The sequence below is a fragment of the Apteryx mantelli genome, chromosome 3 (genome assembly GCF_036417845.1).
Source record: "Apteryx mantelli isolate bAptMan1 chromosome 3, bAptMan1.hap1, whole genome shotgun sequence".
Lineage (NCBI taxonomy): Eukaryota > Metazoa > Chordata > Aves > Apterygiformes > Apterygidae > Apteryx > Apteryx mantelli.
This window is the reverse complement of record NC_089980.1, coordinates 105,061,582-105,081,138: the sequence shown is the minus strand read 5'-3', so window position 1 is coordinate 105,081,138 and position 19,557 is coordinate 105,061,582. Positions and strand designations below refer to the sequence as shown.

The window sequence follows — 19,557 nt, the reverse complement described above, 5'->3', positions numbered from 1 at the left end:
TGGCCACTCATGCAGAAAAAGAATACAGAAATGAGTATGCCCCCTCGGGGCATACATGGGGTGTTCTTCGCTGTGATCTTTGATGGCCAAGAGCTGCTCTGTGCTCAGACTAGACTGTGGAGCAGACTGGAGAGTTGCATTATGAATTGCTTGAACTTCACTTCTCATTTTGAACTCTGGATTTTGAATGGTAGTAATAAATTATGGCTTGGTGTAACTCAGCACCTGTGAAAACTAGGCCACCATTCATTTTTCATCTTGAGTCATGCATTATGATGACAATCAGATATGCTTTTTTTTTACCAAGTTGAAACAGTACTGTGCTGTAACATGAATAATCAGGAGTTATATGCAGACTGTCAACTTTAGGCACCTGTGTTAGTCTGCTGTGTCTAAAAGGTGGGTACTTTGCCTCAGCAGAATGATTTTTTTTTGTCCATATGATCACCCACAGCTTAAACTGTCTTCTGTACAGTCAGTGGAAGATCTAAGCACATCTGTAGGCTTCCAAGAAACCAGCCAAAGGGTCTGTATTAGGAATCATTTTACTGTTGACTATGTTAGGAGCATTTCTGTAGGCCTGTTCATGGTACCTGCACTCGTACTTATTCAATGCTAGATCATGGTTGCTAGCATATGGCAGTTCCCAGAAAACAAACTAAAGAGAAGAATATAAAATCTTTTCTATTTTGTTGAACAGGCATATAATTACTTTGTTACTAACATTGAAAGTATGGAACTACAATCAGAACAGTGTCACAGTTTTACTGAAGCCAAAGTATGTTGTTAAACAGAAAACACTTCTAAGAAATGACGTGATATTTGCAAAAATAATAAATCAAGCCTTGTGCATAAGTTTTGCACAGAGCCATATGAAATGCTGCTATGAACTTGTAAATTTTTTGTCAGTGACATACAGTGTTTCAGAACAGGGTAATTTTTAGCCGATTCGTTTGGGAGAGTCATAAAAGCTTGGAGTTTGTAGAAAGAATGCATGCACACTGAGACAAACTGGGAAATATCAGCATGGACCATCATCGAGATGGGATTCCCAAGCTGTCCAAGCAACCAGCTGGAAAGGCATGGCAGGGCAGCTTTCGACCCCTCACTGTGCTGAGCTGTTCTCCAAAACGTTGTGCTCACTGTGGGAATTAAGAGCTGTGTTGTCCGAAGTGGGTGCTTTGAGTTGCTCTGTTTGGCTAGTGGTAGAGGCTCCCAGAGAAGAAAGGGTCAATTGATGCTAAAGCCAGGGGGGCCGGTGAGGTTGGCGGGGCTCGGGCAGAGCACCTGCTGCCTACGGCTGCCTCTGGAGCTTGCGCACAAATAAACTGCCCCTGGAGAAATTCATCAGCACGTGAACTTTGATTTCAGTGAGTATTTAAGCTGGAGTTTTTCCCAAATTCTCACTATGTGTTTCCCAGACTTTTTCCCAAGTTGGCTCGGTATTGCAAAGAAATGTGAATGTTTCCCCTGTGAGTCAAACGAGATTTATGGCTTTTCCTCACAAGTTTTGTTGACATGTGATACTGAGTACCTGCTCAGTACTGATGTAAATTCATGTGGGAAATTGATATCAGTGGAAATCTTAGAAAGAAAAAAAAGGTGATTTATTAAGAGCAGTATCTCAGTTTGATGCTGGCTTAAATTTAAAAGAATTTTCCTATGTCTGTCTAAAAATTTTGCCAATTGTCTATCCACATGTGAGCAACATGGAAAACAACACAGATTGCACCATTCTGTTCTCCAAAGGGTTCTGCAATGATATACTGCATTAAAGAAGCCCTTTCATTAATGACAATGTATTTGGCAAAGGAGCCAGGAACTGTATCAGCAAGAGAAGCGTTTAGAAACATGTTTATTTTAAACTTTCAGGTTGGAGTCTTCTGTTTCACTGGGGTTACACAGTTGTAGCTCCTGTGACCTCGGCAGAACTATTCCTAATTTACACCAGCATAACTGAGTAGAATCAAACCTGAGAGCACCACTGAAACTATCACTAGTGTAAAAAAACCTCTGTCTTTAGTATGGCATTTAAAAATGAGCTGGGAGATTTCAGCACTGCAAGAGGTTCCTGGAGAGGCTAATCAAACATAACGCCTGGGAAATTAGTTGAGTGAAATCCTTAGCACCTTTGGAGATGGACTTTTAGGTAGTTTTAGACCTAACAAAGTAATTACATAGTTTATTTTAGCTAATCACATTTTTGGGCAGGGGTCCAAACATTTGTTAGGCAGGACAGATGGAGAGACATATACATTTTATGTACTGTATAAGATAAGTAGAGTCAGTAGCAAAGCTTTTAGAATGCCAGAAGAAAAGCACTTGTATCATCATTGTAGGCATGACTTACAATACTAGTGTGGCAGGGGAGATTCCAAAGGTTTAATACAGAGAATTTCACTTTTAAAATGTAAAAATTCTTATTTTTAAGCTTAAACTTGGTTGTTTCATGTGTTACATGAAGACATTATTAACTTGAATGAAGACATTATCATTTCTCTTCCTACACTGTGTTAAGCTGATGTGTCAAAGATAAAACCTCCAGCTCTTCACAGCTACAGTAGATGTTCCTCATGGACGTACCAGCTCAGCAACAGTCAAAAAAGCAAAGATTTCCTAGAGGGTTATCTGGAAACCAGAGGAGGTTCACTTCTCCGTTTTGCCACAGTCACACGGGCTTAACCAAACCACTTACTGTCAATATCTCTTTTTCTTTCTGTACAATAGTAAAAACTGCCCTTGGGCTGCTCTGAGTTGTGTCAGGGGTAGTCTTAGTTCATGAATCATGGAAAGTATAAAAGGATCTTTGCTGCCTTTTCCTGTCAGATCTGTGCCAACTGTGAACCCATTTCAACATAAGATTAAGGTCTTATAAGGAAAAAAATCAATGCCACAACTTTATTTTTCAGTTCCTGTCCAAAAATGGTGTTCAAACTAATGACCTTTAAATTTTAAAGACTCTGTTAACATTTGAGGCCATGACTTTACAAGTCATGTCTCATCAAAATAAACTATTATGGCCAAATATTAAATCTATGAAGACAGCAATGCAGCAATACCTATTCCTGAACATGTAGCTTAGTACAGTTTTGTTTATTCTAAGATAATAGTCTTTTTAGATTAAAAATATATGAAATTTGAGGCCCTTTTAACTGATAAAGTATGTTTTTCATCTTTATTTACAATCTTTGTGAAAAAGAAACTTGCAAAAAATGCACCCCAAAACATTTGTATGTGATTTTGCTTCACATTTACTTATCATAAAGCTCCCCTAAGGCGGTTTACTTGCAGTGTTTCTGGATGACTAAGCCTATGTTTTAAATAACAGCATGAATATAGGGAGAAACATAGGACTGGGAAGAAATCTCCGTTACTGAGGGTTACGGAATCCCATCTTTTTTCTCTATTATTTCGTGTGTCACTTTTTCATTTTACAAGCTCTTCCTTAGCAAGTAGAGACATTTACAAGTTGAAATACACCTCCCGTGAGTCAGAGCCACTCCATCTGGGCACCTGGGCTTTATGCAGGTGAAGGGAGGCTGGTTAGGAGAAAAAACACCTCCCCTTAAGACAGGTTTGCTATACTTCCCGTACCTTCAAGACATATGTGACATACTGGCATGTAATGTCCCTGTCCTCCTTCCTGTGTTCCCACTCCAGGGCATTTGAGGTTTGTAAGCCTTTTTGGTTGTGCATCCATCCCTGTTTCCTGCATTTGTTGAGGTACCCAGGGCACTGCTGGGAACTCTGGTTAATTTGCAAATGGTAGCGCTGTAGAGGCGGTGTTAGGAAAGGATAGAGGATCAATTTCTTTCCGGCAAATAGATTCAGTAACTTGGCTTAAGCTCCTATTGCAAAGGCAAACTGCAATATTTACATGGCTCAGAAGTTTAAGGGGGGCAGTTGATCCATGGTGGATGTCATTTTCTATTGATTTCTGCCAAAAAGATATTTCACTTATTCTACCCATATTAAAATGTTGGATCATTCCACTGCCTCCTCAGTAAACAAAATGGATCTTCTGCTTTGTCTTAAATGTCATGTTCATTCATGGTAGTAAAAAAATTACAATACAACTTCAATGTCTTTTGATTCTGCCACTACATCTATTAGCTCAGCACTTTCCCTTAAAACAGTGACTGTGATGAAAGCAAAGTTAGAGGCCAGGAAGGTACGCACTGGTACTACACTACTCATTTGGGCTGAAGAATAACAGGGCCTTTCTTCATTTCTACTGTCTACCAGCCTGCTTGGTGTATGATTCTCCTGTCTGGGCTATCCAGTCCTTTCATGACATAAGTGCAGACACAGAGAAGTGCATCATATAATTCATAAACTCATCAAGCTCTGTCTTATTTTGATTTGTAATGCCCATTTTTCCAGAGCTACTATTCAGACAGTTAGAAAAAAATAAGGAAAAGTTTTTTAAATGCTTGTTGTTTAGTCTGCTCTTGTATTTTGCAGCTGACACAACTCTGGGAACAGATGATATTTATGATGATAAAGGGTGCCAGTGCGATGTATCAGTAGAAGATCTGACCCCTGCTCTTAAAACTGTCATCCGAGCAATCAGGTGAGTGAAAAATATTGAGTGAATAAATATTTGAGATTTCTGTAGTTAATGTATTAATTACATATCAATTAATAACATGTTAAATAATTGAACTTATATAGCTATATTTGTTACATCATTAGTAGGTTTGCTAGTATAGTTAATTTATCCTTCCTTTTCATCAGTATTTTTATTAAGAGTTGAAATATTTTAACAGTTCTGTTATCATCTTTCAATGTCTAAAAAAATGCCATATGATTTGACTCAGAAGAGAAGAAGAATAATGAATCGTGATATCCAGTATATTTCCTGTAATCCAAAATACTGTAATTCATTTTGATGTAGTTTTACTGAATGTATACCACCTTGCCTGGAAAAGTTATTTCCTATTATTTGATAAGTTTGCATTTTTATTTCATTCTCATATTTCTGAAACTATCTGTCATATGACTTCTGTTATGTTGCAACTTTTTTCTGCAGGATAGTTCTATTCTTCCAGTTGTGTAAAGCCTTACCTACCACTATCCATTGAACTAAATATTACTGCAATAATTTAAAACTAATAGTTTCTTTCTCTTTCAAGAAAGTAGCAAACTGCATTGAAACTTATGAAATTAACCTGTATCAAAAGCTTAAACTTAGCATTCACACTCCAGAGACTGCCAAGGCTCTTAATCTTCCTAAATATTTTGAAGTGCAAGTCTTGACAGGCAAAATTTCCACAGTAAAAGTATAAATCAACAAGCAAAGAGAGCTCTGTCACTCCCTCTCTGCTGACAGTGAGCTTGATGTTATTACTGGGGGCCACCTCACTGGCTCTATATCGCAGTTGCATCAGTGACCTGGCACTCCTCTTAAGCAGGCAGGCAGGCAGCAATCACAAGGGATTTCGGCAGAAATCCATGGGAAAGATGATGTTTTCCTGAAGGGAGACTCTTGCATTAGTTCTCTCAGCGCAATAGGAAGAACAAACTAGCTCGTTATCAAATAATTGCATATGGTGATGACTACAGACTACTTGTATTTCCTTCCCCTTTTTCCACTGATTGCTAATGAAGTCAGATAGTAAGGCTGTTTCTAAAGTTTTCTGCTAGGCAGGACAGCTTGACAGATCATTTGCCCATGTCCATTCCAACCACCTTTCCAATCTGCCTGGAAACGAGCCCAAAGGACGTGTCAGATGTTAGGTCCGTATGCACAGTCATTGCAACTGACAACTCAAATGTCACCGCTGAGAACCATCTCTTGTCAACAGTGCTTCAACAGGTGAAAGAAATCCTTCTGCGCATTGGACACCCATCTGTGAGGCAGACCTCTTCCTTCAAATGGAAAATACTCAAATTAGGAACATCAGCCTAATCTGTTGGCTCTGATACCAAAGATCCTTGTCTGTGATGTTGCAATTTTAAACAGACTGGTTGACTCTTGGCTCAAAGGTCACCTTGCCACTATATTAGCAAGTGACACCAATAGTCATCTCATTCTTAATACTGTCCAAGTTCCTCGAGACCTCCTACTTGACATTTTAATATTAACTAAATTCATGGAGCCTCTTATCAAAGGCACTGCTAGATCATTCAATCACCTTAATCTCTTGTTGGCTCTCTTGGTAATTATCAGCTCAAATGGAAAGTCACTGAATTTGAAGGTCCTCATTGGTAAACTTCCTCCACAGAGTCCTCCATAGAAATGTTCTAATAAGAAGACCAATTTTGCAACAGCCTTTGTGTCAGACATGCACTATTGAACTGATAAGAGTAAACTTTTTAGATAATCTCCAACTTTTTCTCTGTGCACCTGATTTACCAAAGAATAATCCATTTCATCACTGAGGTTGAGAATATGAGTTTTGCATTGCCGCTTGCTATCAGTTAGCAGTGAATGTCTCCCATCTCTCTCTCCAAATGTTACGGTGTGCTTCACTAGATTGTGAGCACACATACATCCTGCTTCAGAAACATACCTTTGTTTGAGGTCTGTAAAGCAGTAATACGCAGTAACCTCCAAACTTTTGTTAAAAGCTGTGCCTTTATCTCTCAAATTTAAGAGACTGATAATTCGGTTCCTGAGATAGCTGATACTCTTCTTTCTTGTTATTCAGAGTGTCTGTTACCTGACTACACTGAGATCTATGCAAGCATCTGAAGAAGGATCTGGGACACTATATAGTAACTGTAGAATTTCAAGATGATAACATCTGTCTATATGGAAACTTTGTCCTCTGTTCCTCATTTTGAAGTTTGTTTTTAGCAAGGGCTTTGAATTGCAAAGGAATTGGGGGAGGGTTGAGGCTGCTTCTCTTTGCATGCTGGTGTACAGGAGGAGCTGGAGACAGAAGGTACACGAACAGCTTCATGGGTTTTGAATGGTGATTCAAAAGACCCAAAACATGTGAAAAGCACACACGGTTGAATCCATTCTGGCTACATCACCTTGAAAGCTGCACTAAGGGAAACTAATCATTTTTTTCCTGCTCAGAATGGAGTCCAAACTGTTTTACAATGATACAAATCTTCCTTTTGTTTGGGGGGAAAAATGAAATTAGCAGAATTAGTTCATGCCTGTGGCTTACAGAGGCAAGGCCTCTCACAATTTTGGAATGAGAAAGAACTGCTGTTTCTCTGAAAGAAGCTCAGCATATGCCCATTTCTCCCAGGTTGGGCAGCCTCAAAATAGCACAAGACAAAAATTGGGTAAGTTGTAATGTTTCATTTCAGTAATTTTAGTGAGGCACTTTAATTTTGACCTTATTTATTTACTTAATTTTTTCTTAGGACTACCTTATTGTTCAAAACAGCCTTTTGATTTTAAACAACCCCCCCCCAAACTTTCATTCTGAAATGATCAAAATGGGAAATGGAGAAAATAGCCCTTTGCTGCACACCTTTGCAATTTTCTTAATACATTGGCACTTTCCAGGAGTCGAGCTCCCAACCATCCCTGCAGCAGAACATAGTTATTGTTTGATACTAACTCAGGTTGGTATCAAAGAGCTGTTCACAAAACTCTTGCTAGCAGTATAGCAAGAGCAGAAAACATATGACAAATATGCCAAAAGCTTATGGTATATTGAGCCTTTGTGTCAGCAGCTTTTGTAATACTAGCCAGCTGGCCCTAGTCTTGTTGTGAAAAAAAGCTCTTAACATCCTGCAGTCAGAGTTCCTGAAGCCTAACAAAAAAATCACATTTTTCAGCTATCTGTGTTAGTTTGCAATTATGAAGGTATATAAAAGAGACTAAAAAGAAGGGTACCTTGTTTCCATATATTATCTCTGATCATTTTTGATAGCAAGAGGCACTAAATTCTGTAATATTCACCACAATGGAAATGATGGAATTATTTCATTACTTACAGAATATAAAATTAAATTTGAGAAGCATAAGTAAATATGCAATAGGGAATAACTGCAATGGCAGGAAGATGAACTTGCTGACCTAAGAAGTCTTTTCCATCCTTAACTCTAGTGATTGCTTAGATATATTTTCATTTGCTGTTAATAAGAAATAATAATAACGTAGCTAAATATAATGACACCTCAGAATTCCTGAGCTGATAAGTTATGCAGTAATATAGTCATACATATTTAATAGCCAAAGAAGAAAAATATAATTTGCTATTTATGTCCAGTTTTGTTTTCTTTGAAATCTGTTTCTGCTGTGTTATAAAATGTATTTTTCTTTTATCGGCCAGCATGAATTTGTTCTACGGTGCTGTTTCAGAATCCTCTATTTGTTTTAAATCATAGTATATTGGGCATTTTCCATCCAGATGGTCTTTAGTGCTTAGGCGAGGCTATTAGATGTGTCTTTGGCTACAATAGCACCACACTTGGGAGAATAGTTTGGCTTTGGCTCCTAGGCTATGAGTTAGACTCATAGCCTAGGAGAGGCTTTGGAGAGAAGACAATATTGACCAGTCTCCCTACACTTAGTGGAAATAACTCTCAACCGCCTTTGTCTGTCTTGTCTTTATACTGGATATTGGATACTGATCTCTTTTGCCTGTTGCAGTTCAACAGGAAGAAGGGTTGTTTGGGGTGAAGGGAGGGCAGGGGCAGCACAGCTCAAGCTGCGTGCTCCTGCTCCTGCCCTCCCAGAGCAGTAAGTGAGCAAACCAGCAACGGGCACCTCCTCCAGCTGTGGGGAAAGAACCCATGAAGCACTTTGATATGCTACTGTTTTCATTCAGCACAAAAGAATTTTCTTCTGCTCTCCTCTGGATGCATCCCTAAAACAGGCTACTATTTATGGCTAATTCAAACTAGAAAATTGCTTTGCACTTGTGACTTGGGTACGTTTAGAACACGGTACATCTTCTATCACATTATATTTGAGTTAGTAAACAAGATCCTGATACATGGAATACAGCGATATAAAAATATTGTTTCAAAAAATCTTGGGCAATAAACCGTTTTGTTTTTTTGAGTTAATTTTTACTTTACATTTTTGCTGTTTGGTCAGTACTAGCAGGTAAGTATTTCTAGTGGCGACTCAGTTTAGTTTAGGATGAGTCTTTTTCGCCCCCTTGTGGTATAATTAGGAAAGACATGCCAGGCGTGTTTTGTTTGCTATACACTTGCTCTTTGTGTTAAGGGCTAGTATTTCAGATACTCGAGATATGAATAACTTTGTGCTCATTTTTTGAACATTCTCTATATAGTTGTAATAATCTTTCATGATGGGTCTTCAGGCCCATTAAGCTCAATCGCATAGTTATTTCAAGATACAGAAAGAAGATTGAGCTTTTGAGAGTAAATAACTATGAAGAATAAACAAAATGTAGTATCTATAAAGCAGTTGCTGAGTCCCATCGCTGAAAGAATTGAGATTTTATATTTTTTAGTAACTTACAGGCTTTTATAATGCCAGTCTTTTTTAACTCTTCATTTTTTGCACAGTTTATGTAAAATGTTATATATTTGAAGCAAAAAGAAGTAAGCAACAAGGGTCTGTTCCAAACCCCACTGAAGTTAATTAAGATGGTATCATGAGCTAATACCTGTAACAGAAGGAGCATAGTTACACCTCACTGATATAGCCAGGCTACTTTCAGCCCTGTGTTTGTCTTCCGAACATTACGAACAAACTGCCCTGACAACCAAAAACCTGTTATAAAGCTGCAAAACAACAATAAAGATTTTTGTGTACGCTGATTAAGAAGTTTCTATGGCTGTTGATAAAAATTAGTTTTGTGTCTCATCTCTTGTAAAAGCACCTGGTTGTGGGAAATTCATTTATGCTACTAATTCTCTGGCTCCACTTTTCTAATTGAGTTTCATGTTTTTACTTTATCAAGAGTATGGAATAAGAAATTGTGACCACCAAAATAGAGAAAATTATAATTAAAGACCAATACTTTCTTGTATGTCAACTACGTTCATTTATTCTTCATAACCTGAATAAAGAACTAGATTCCCAGGAGACTGTCTGAGCTACCAGACTATTATGAACAGAACATCTTGGCATCATTTGACAGCTAAAAGGAAAAAAATCCATATCACAGCTTCAGAGGCCTTCGGATTACAAAAGCTATTAGTCTGTGGAACTGTCTCACAAAGGAAAAGAGGAAAGTGTATCATTTGGCATATTTAAAACTTCATGGAGATAGGTCCTGAACTGTCAAGGTGATGGAATATTCCTAACAGGTCCTTTCCATTTTTATTTTTATAATCAAAATCACATTTCAAGCTCTATACCAGTGACAAGCATTCACATTTTACACTGGAAGTTATCAGAATGGGACAAATTAACAACTTAAAGGCTGTGGCAAAAGACTGATATTATTTGGAAGAACATTTGTATATAATACAGAACTCAGTAGAGGATCAGTATACACTATTAATCTGACTCTACATAATTATTATCATAATGTACTAACTATATAAAGTATGTTTTTCCTGACATTCCACTAAAACACTGCTAATCTACCTTTATCATAGAGTGAGAACCATGTTCTGGGGTTTTTATTATCATTCATTGTCTTACAGCTGCTAAATACATAGTATAATAAACTTTTGGATGTGGAACAGGCTACCAATTTATTGTCTCTGCTTTTTTTAACAACAATAGATAGCAAATATTACCAGTTTGTGCCTGATGGGTATTCATAAGTTCTGTAACACAAACAAGAATGGCCACCATACTTGCTCTCGTGAGGTGCTGAACCTTCTCCAGTTCTCATTTAAATGAATAAGAGTCGCAGATGTTACTGGCTGACTTGGAAAATCTGGTCACTGTCATTTGCTTTCAAAATTTGTGACTGCTATTATTTCAAATTTGTGATTTAATATCAAGCTTTTAATTCTAAAAAAAGCTTCTCAGTGGACATTATATTTCCACATAAGTGTTACAGAAAATGTGTACAAGTCTCACATAAAAAATATATGCCATTCATCAATTTTGGATATTTACTATTATACCATTCCTACTACTTTGCAGTAAAATTCAATTCACATTTATCTTTACGGGAAGGTCTGTGAATAACATGTCAGGCTTTATCATTGTAGTTATTCAGAACAAGAAAACCAGATACGCAAAATACGAGGGTCATTTACTAACCAAAAACACAGCTTTCAAAGGAAGCAGATCAGCAACAAAGAAAAGGTGCATTCATTCCAAGCTTGTGAATGACATGAGAAAGCACATGATACTAATGTTTTGGTTTAGAAAGTGGCTTAAGCACAAATGTAACTTAAAGGATATGGAGAGTCTCACTCAGGTCAGTGGGACTAATCACAGGCTTTGGTTAATTATGTACCTCGATACCTTTCAAATCAGGCACTGAGCATAAAAAAGCAAGATAGGTGCATAGTGATAAATTAAACATACTCTGCATTCTTCAAAATCATGTTACCTGATCTCTCTCACATAACAATCCAAAGGGATAACTACAATGTATTTGTACGTACAAAAACAAATTTTGTAAAAGGAATATTTCACTTGTATAAATTATTCCTGTTCTGAAGAAAATCACTGTTAAAAGAAATCAGCTGTCAATATTTTGACATTTGAATCTATTGCATTGTTTCACACCTGTTCTGAAGATTAATCTGGGAAATGCTTTTTCCCTGCAGAATTATGAAATTTCATGTTGCAAAGAGAAAGTTTAAGGAAACACTTCGCCCATATGATGTCAAAGATGTCATTGAACAGTACTCAGCAGGTCATCTAGATATGTTATGCAGGATTAAAAGCCTTCAGTCACGGTAAGGAAAGAATCATCTTTGGTCTGCTCTGCATAAGCATGCTGTTATGTCATTCACTGCACGATGAATATTGGTAACATTTAACATTTCTGTGTCATATTTGGGTACAAATTCCCATCCATGCTTCAGCCAAGCCTCTCTTTCTGTGAACACAACTGAGTCAGAAATTAAATTGTCGGTGAAAACAAGCAAAAAACCATGCATCTAAGTTGTCCCCAGAAAATGAAAGTCTGAACATAGACTATAGAAAAGGTAATCCTTTATGTATGAAATTCATTCATAAAGAAGGAATTTAGCTAGGAGGTTGCCAAAAGGCTGAGGTCAACATTGATAGCTGACCTGTCTGTTCCCCCCAACATCAGCTAATGGAGAAGCCACTACCTCTCCTGCCCTCAGTAAATCTAGCCCTGGCTTTGCCAGATGATGGCTCAGTTTTGGCCTCCAATTAGTGCCAATGTAAAAAAATGCTGTCTGTGAGCTGTGGTTGGGACCATGGAGAAACTGCAGGTGTTGGAACAAACCCTGTATTTCCACTGCTTCTCCCACTCAGCCCTTTATCAATACTCTCTGGATGCTGAATGTCTCACTTACTTTGGGAGATGAAAAATATTAAAATAATTCTTCCTCTCTATAAGGAAACAGATGAGAAGATCCAAGGGAAACATGGGATGGAACAAATACCCTCTTTAAAGCTTTTTCTTAAATTCTTTTCCTTGTTTCATGCCATTAATTTGAAATGGGCCCTATTGATATAACTTTAGTTGTGCCAGGTCTTTGTGTGCAGTCAGCAGAGGCTGTGTCTGCACTGAGAAGCAGGAACTCCCTGCACCATGCCCAATATCTTGTCCAGACTGAGGGTTTAGTCAGTGTGCGATGGTCTTAAATTCCTAATCTTCCTTTCAACGGGAAGCATGGGGCCAGCCTGTGCTCGCGGATGCAGCCCAGCCATGGTGCAGCCCTGGCTGCACAGCCCATTTATCCACCCGGAGCCCAGGAGACCTCGGTGGCTGCTGAGGGCTGCTGGCTACAGGTGGCCCAGACGGGACACAAGTGGGAACGAAATAGGGACCCCAAATAGGAACAGCCAGGCTCCCAAACCTAGGGGGACTTTGCACTGTCTCAGCATGACTTGTTAAATAAACTGCCTTTATGCTATTCCTCCTTTTTTACTATCTGCATGTTTTTAAATGTTTATCTAGAGGCAGAGAATCTAAGTTAGATAAATCCTTTAAACACTTGATCATAATTGCCTATTGGAACTATAATGAATGGTAACCAGAACAATGAGAAGTGTTTTCAGGCTAAAACTTATTAGTTTTTGATTAAAGAGCTCCCCACAATTTTGGATTTATTACCTCATTTATTTGTTTTAACACTAGGATGAGTGGATATAACTTTATTTTCACATAATTTCCTGCTTGATAATCTCCAAATGCTCAAAAAACATTCCATATTTTCTTTTTAATTTTTTTAATTTAATTTTTTAATAAAATTAAGTTTATACTCTTTCTCAGGTCCTCTTCTGACATACTATGATTCTAATTTTTAATGTATATATATAGTGACACTTCCATAGTATCTCAGTTTTCAGAAATCATAGCAGCCTTTAATTCTCTTACAGCGTCGACCAAATTCTTGGAAAAGGACAAATCACAGCAGATAAAAGAAGTAGAGAAAAGAATACTGCAGAGAATGAGACAACTGATGACCTTAGCATGTTAGGGCGTGTAGTCAAGGTGGAGAAGCAGGTAATTACCTTTTGTCTTGTTCTGTTGCTCATACTTTCTGTGTATTTTATTGACAGTTTCAGATGTTGAACAGGTAAAATATTTTCTTCTGATATCTGCACCATTTACATGTTGAAATAAAACATATACAAATTGTTTTACCCTGTGTTCTATGTACAGAAATGCAAGAAAGGAAATATCACGTTACTAAATTTTTCCCCCCGTTTTAGCTTGCTTATGAAAAATCTATAGCTCCAAGGTTTTCAAAGCATTATTTTTTGAGAGTCACTAGCTTCTATTTATAGAAAAATAATTATCTGATTAAGTGCCTAACTATTTTTCTCTTCAGCAGTTACATTTTCTCTTCGCTTGGATTCCAAATATTTTAAATTAGTATTTTGCATTAATGCTAACCTTTTCCTCTCCACCCGTAGGTTCAATCCATTGAGTCAAAACTGGACTGTCTGTTAGATATTTATCAACAAGTTTTACGAAAAGGATCTGCATCAGCACTCACTTTGGCTTCACTTCAAATGCCAGCTTTTGACTGTGAGCAGACTTCTGATTATCAAAGTCCAGCAGACAGCAAAGATTTGTCTAATTCTGCACAAATTAGTGGATGTGTATCCAGATCAGCTAGTGCCAATCTGCCTCGTGGCCTACAGCTTATACTGACACCAAATGAATTTAGCACTCAGGCTTACTATGCTTTTAGTCCAGCTATGCATAGTCAAGCGACGCAAGTGCCAAATGATGGACCTACAACAGTTAGTAACACATCAAACCAAATAAACCAGGCATCTAAGCCAGCAACTCCCACAACATTACAGATACCACCTTTCTCATCAATGAAGCATATCAATAGGCCTGAGCCCGTTCATATAATTCCTGTAACCACACAGGAAAATATTTCTGATGTCACCGCTTGCCTTGTTGCATCAAAGGATAACGGACAAGTTGCGCAGCCCAGTGCACCAAAGGATCTCCCATGGAGAAAAAGTTTCGATACAGAGGGAGAACCTTTGCTCTCAGTTAAACCTGTGGGGCAAATGGATTTAGGAAAATCTTTATCTGTACAAAACCTTATACAGTCCTCAGAAGAACTGAATGTACAGATTGCTGGTAGTGACTCCAGCGGTTCGAGAGGTAGCCAAGACATATACTCCAAATGGAGGGAGTCAAAATTATTTATAACTGATGAAGAGTTGGAAACAGAGGCAGGAACAGAGACTACTGAAGCCATCTCTCGCCCGTTAGTGGAAACAACTCTCTCTACTGACTCTCTAAGGACTGGAATATCAAGATCATCTCAAAGCATTTGCAAGCCAGGGGACGGTACAGAAGCACTCAGTCTGCTCCACGTCAAACTCAAATAACAGCTTGTGGGCTTTCTTCATTGGCTGGGTAATTCCTCTAGTCATACATATCATAGCATGAACTATTTTGAAAGCCTTTTTAATAAGATAAAGTCACAAAAATCAGGATGAATCTGAAAGGCAGTTGAATGAGCCCATATCTTCTAGTTGCATGAAAATGCATGTTTAAGTGATGGCTAAAATTCAAATTTATACCTACAGTACAGCAGCCTTTCATGTAGTACAGTAGGTTTAAATAATGAGTTATCAACAAAGCTAATGCTGCAGGATATATCAAAAAGCAAAAATTTGAGCATTTAGACCTAGTGCCGTTTCTACAGGGCAGAAGTAAAAATCATAAGTTTTAAAGCACTTTGCTTCTGAACTAATTAAAAAATATATATATGTCCTGATTTAGATGATAGTTTATGTTTACAACAAAAAAAAATATCTACAGCTGCTAGCAAGGTACCAAGGAAACCAGTAATATGGGATTAGAAATGGCTGCCAGTTGCAAGATATACACATTAGCTCATCAGTAATCAGTTATTTTAACTCTGAAAAACAGAATGTTAATATCTGTCTAATTTTTGGTGATTTAGTGTTGTGGCAGAAGTACTTGACACACTACTTTCAGGTTGTTCTTTAAAATGAGAGCATTCTTTTGCTATGAAAAGCTCATATTCTAAAGATTGGGGCTGGCCTCAGAAGTAGATAATTTGGGTAACTGCACTAGAAATTCATGGGAACCTCTCCTTCTTCCAGTCTTATTGAAGAGCCATCATATGCATCTGAAATATTCTGGCAGGAGCATGTCAGGGAGAGGAGCAGGCACTGCCTTTATTGTAGAAACAATATTTCCTTCTGTGGCAATTTTGGCAGTTTTCCTCACTGCCACAACCTGATACCATGACAGCACTTCATAAGTCTGGGAAAGGAGGGAAAATGAGGAACTGCAATGCAGTTCCTCTGAAATGCAGTGGAAAAGAGGATAGGGCAGGGAGGAGAGAAAGGCAACACAATCAGTGATGAAAAAAAAAGAAAAGAATATGGATTTAGATGGGCAGGAAGGGAAATGATCCCAGAGAATAAAAGACGGGAAGTAAAGATGGAAAAAGATCTTTTAAATTCCAGCCTGTCAGTCACAGATACCAAGTGCTATTTCCAAAAAGGCCATGTAGGCATTCGGAAATGGAAGCAGTGATAGGGAAAAACATCTTAAATGAACAAACTGAAGGCGGCTGTGTGTTTCGTTTTGTTTTTTTATAATAAAAGAGGAAGAGGAGAGAGGAAAAGTGTTCACACTCTTATAGCCCAACACTATAACCCAACTGTAGTCATTTCTTATGAACTTTCCAAGAAAGGACCATCAGACTCCTTCCTCCTAATACCCAAGTTTCAAAATTCAAAGCCTACACCAGACTGAGCATTGCTGCTTCATGCATCCTCTTTCTTTCTTATGCTACCTACCCTGTGCTGAGATGCAGGAGACGTGTCCATGCCTCCCTGCCCGTCCCCAGCAAGGCTTCGCCACTCAAAGAGCCCCTGGGGAGCCGAAACAGGCTTTAGCTCTTCCCAACTACACAAGGTTTCTGTTTGTTTCTTCCCCCAAATTCATACCCTACCTGCACTGCAGGCTTGTTGTAGACAACCTGACTCGGGCTCATCTTCCCTCTAGCGACAAGAGCGCCGAACATATGGGGGTGCCAGTGCCAGCTCACTCAGGGCAGTGTTTCCTCAAGGCCCAGGCCTGCTGGGAGCTTATGGTATACATCAAAAACGTCACTCCAGTCTTATTAATGGCTAAATGCTATAGATTGTATCATGAAGGACTTGATCTGTTTACTATGAAACCATTGTAATTTCTGCTTCCATATCTCTTTTACAGAAGTATTCCTGGATGTTACATGATAACCTTATTATGTAAAAGTAGATGCAAACTGCGGAGTGTGTATAGCGTGCGGTTACAGGGGGCCATGGACAGTACGCTGCACACTGTGGCTTACGCTGGAGCAAAGCTCAGCTGTTAAATTCTGAAAGACACCTTAAAGCACAGTTTCCTCACCACTAATTTGCCATGTCATTTACCACACTCGGCCTTTGCTGTTTTCTTTAACGTGCAGGCTGATCATGCTAAAGTCTGATTGCAACAGTCATTTTGTGTGGATAAAAAGGGGGTTTTCTTCCACATCTCAGTTCATTTAACTTACCTGAATGCCTGCCGTTTATCCAGACAAATCTGTATATTTAAAGTATTATACAAAATTTTAAAACTTAAAAGGTTTAGGGCTTCTTTTTCTTTTTCCTAACAGTTTTTGGTGCCTTTCTTTTCTCTTATACGAAGCCTCACGCTGGCCTAAGCATAAACCCACACTTAGGTTCAGTTAAGGAGCAAGAGATGAGGCACATGGTACCTAGATGTCAGTAATGGAACTCACCCCCCCTCTCTCATTAGGTAGAAAAATAAAGGCATCACAAATTGGACTCCAATCTTCCACCTTCATCTGCATGAGCGGATCGTTGCACCCCCATTGAGCCTGGAAGGAGTCAATGGGAGAACTTAGTATTGGCTCTGACTTTACCAGAAGCAGGGCCTTAGGTTTTGCTGATAATTTATCTCACTGAACTTGGTATTTTTGCCTTAAATGACATGCTTGAGTCCTTCTAATTTTAAGTTAATTTATTTAATACAATTTTGTGCACAAAAAAAATTAATTCTATAAATTATGTATGAAAATGTTAGTGTCTTTACAAAATCCAGAAGATCATATCTCTTCAAGTTATGATTTAAATTCCTATTTTTTTCTTTTATGCTCACCATTATTATTTTTGTAGCTGCAAGTCTTATCATATAGAAATTTGTTAACATTATATTGATAGAAAATAGAAAGAGTAGTGAATATATGAAATTCTGGAGAGGAAGAATTGTTTGTTTGGATTTTTTATGAGCTTTGCTCATATTTCCTCAAGAGTTTCCTGTTTCCGTGCTCTCTAACTACAGTGTCATGACTGTCAGTCATTCATTGGTTTCACAAAAGAAGGACCTGTCTGGCTTTTCAAGTCTTGTCTGGAGCTGCTTAATAAACTCAAGCTCATGATAGCTAATAGGAATTTTTCATGAGTAGGGACAGAAGACAACATTTTGCTCTTATTTACACTCCACTGGAGGATTGTTGAAGAGAGAATTGAACCTAAGTAAGAGCTTCAGGAATTAAGCCTTATCCAAATAACTGTTTTCTGATCAGTGTGTTTCTTGTACCTGACTGAAGAGAGAACTTAAAAGAATAGTTTTGATGATGATTATTTGTTGAAAAATTTGTATTTGCTCCTGGCTTATATGATCTATACTTTTTATTTAAATATGAATATAGCGTTTTAGCCTAGGGTTCAAGATTGCAAAGATCATACACTTTTACTCACAGTGCCCACAGTTGTTATATATGTTTTTGAGATAATCCTACTTAAAGTGACTGCTCTCATTATAGTATGGTGATGAGTAATTCACCTGCTCTTCTGTGATAAGTCAAATCATACTGAATTGCTAATGTATAGTAGAACACCTGATGTACAGTAGTATCTCTGGATTGGGACTTGCATTCCTTACTCAAGCAAAAATTCTACTGACTGAAGTAAGAATATTGCTTGAATCGGGAACTCAGATTCAAATCCTGATTTTGTTGGGCATCTGTTTAAAGTGAAAATGGTAATATTCCAGTTATTTCCTGAGGAAACTTAATATTTAGCTGAATTTACCCATGTCACATTGACTATATAAAAAATAACGCACAAAATACTAAGGTAAAAAGGGAAGAAGGGACATTTTTTAAAAAAGCACAGAGAAAAAAAGAGAACAGTCAGAAAAGAGGAGTAAGCAGGAAAAGAAAATGTAAGAGCGAAGTGAAAAACACTGAAAAAAGTGTTTAAACACCTGAGGCTAAATTCATCCTTGGATGGCTTCACTGATTTCAATGAATTGACTACGCAATTGGGTGAAGTTCAGCCTTCATTGGGATAATCAGGCTCAGTTCCACTAATCTTATAGGAACTGAACCCACCTATACCAGGAATGAACTTGCCTCTCTGGGCCAACTTTATACTGACTCATATGTCATGCAATCCTTTTGGTTTCATTAGGTTTGAATGAGATACAGGTCAGAAGAGAATTTGTCCCAGATATTTCTGCTTCACATTTTTTTTCAAGTGTGTTAATCGACTTAATTCAAATTGATTACAACATCACACAAAGTGCTGTCGCTGTCTAAAAAGGTTAATTGGTTTTTGAAATCAGAATTGTCCACTGCAGCGTCAGTGGAAGCATGTAATATTTTCCTGTTCATTAATTTGGATTCAAATGTGGCCATTCTTTCAGCTACACATAGGACAATTCCAGACATATCCAATATCGTCTGTTATTGGAAGCATTTTACACTTCTTTGAATGTTAAAAAGCCAGTTTCGTAACAGGTTCAGAAAGTATGAAGGCTGCTTCCACTGACACTGCAATGGCATTAGCCTATACATTACAATGTTAATTGTAACTTCTTGACAAAGTTGAATCCATATTGTTGTTAATAAAAATGATTTGAAAAGTACCTACCATGTTTACTGTTTTTTTCTCTACGTTTAAAAATTGTGTGGTGTGAACACATACCAGGCAAAAGTGTTTAAGGCTTACTCATTTTCTTCTCTTGAAGTTTTGTAAATTTTTTTATTATTTGG

At 37.9% G+C, this 19,557-nt stretch overlaps 1 protein-coding gene across 1 annotated transcript in view; it reads left to right on the top strand.

Moving 5' to 3' along the window:
- Positions 1 to 14,860, top strand: part of KCNQ5 (potassium voltage-gated channel subfamily Q member 5) — a 300,644-nt gene extending 285,784 nt beyond the window's left edge. The window contains exons 12-15 of the mRNA XM_067294111.1: positions 4,465 to 4,573; positions 11,626 to 11,757; positions 13,379 to 13,505; positions 13,919 to 14,860. Coding sequence (XP_067150212.1) covers positions 4,465 to 4,573; positions 11,626 to 11,757; positions 13,379 to 13,505; positions 13,919 to 14,860 — 1,310 coding nt within the window. The remainder of the gene's footprint in view (positions 1 to 4,464; positions 4,574 to 11,625; positions 11,758 to 13,378; positions 13,506 to 13,918) is intronic.
- Positions 14,861 to 19,557: the final 4,697 nt, after the last annotated feature.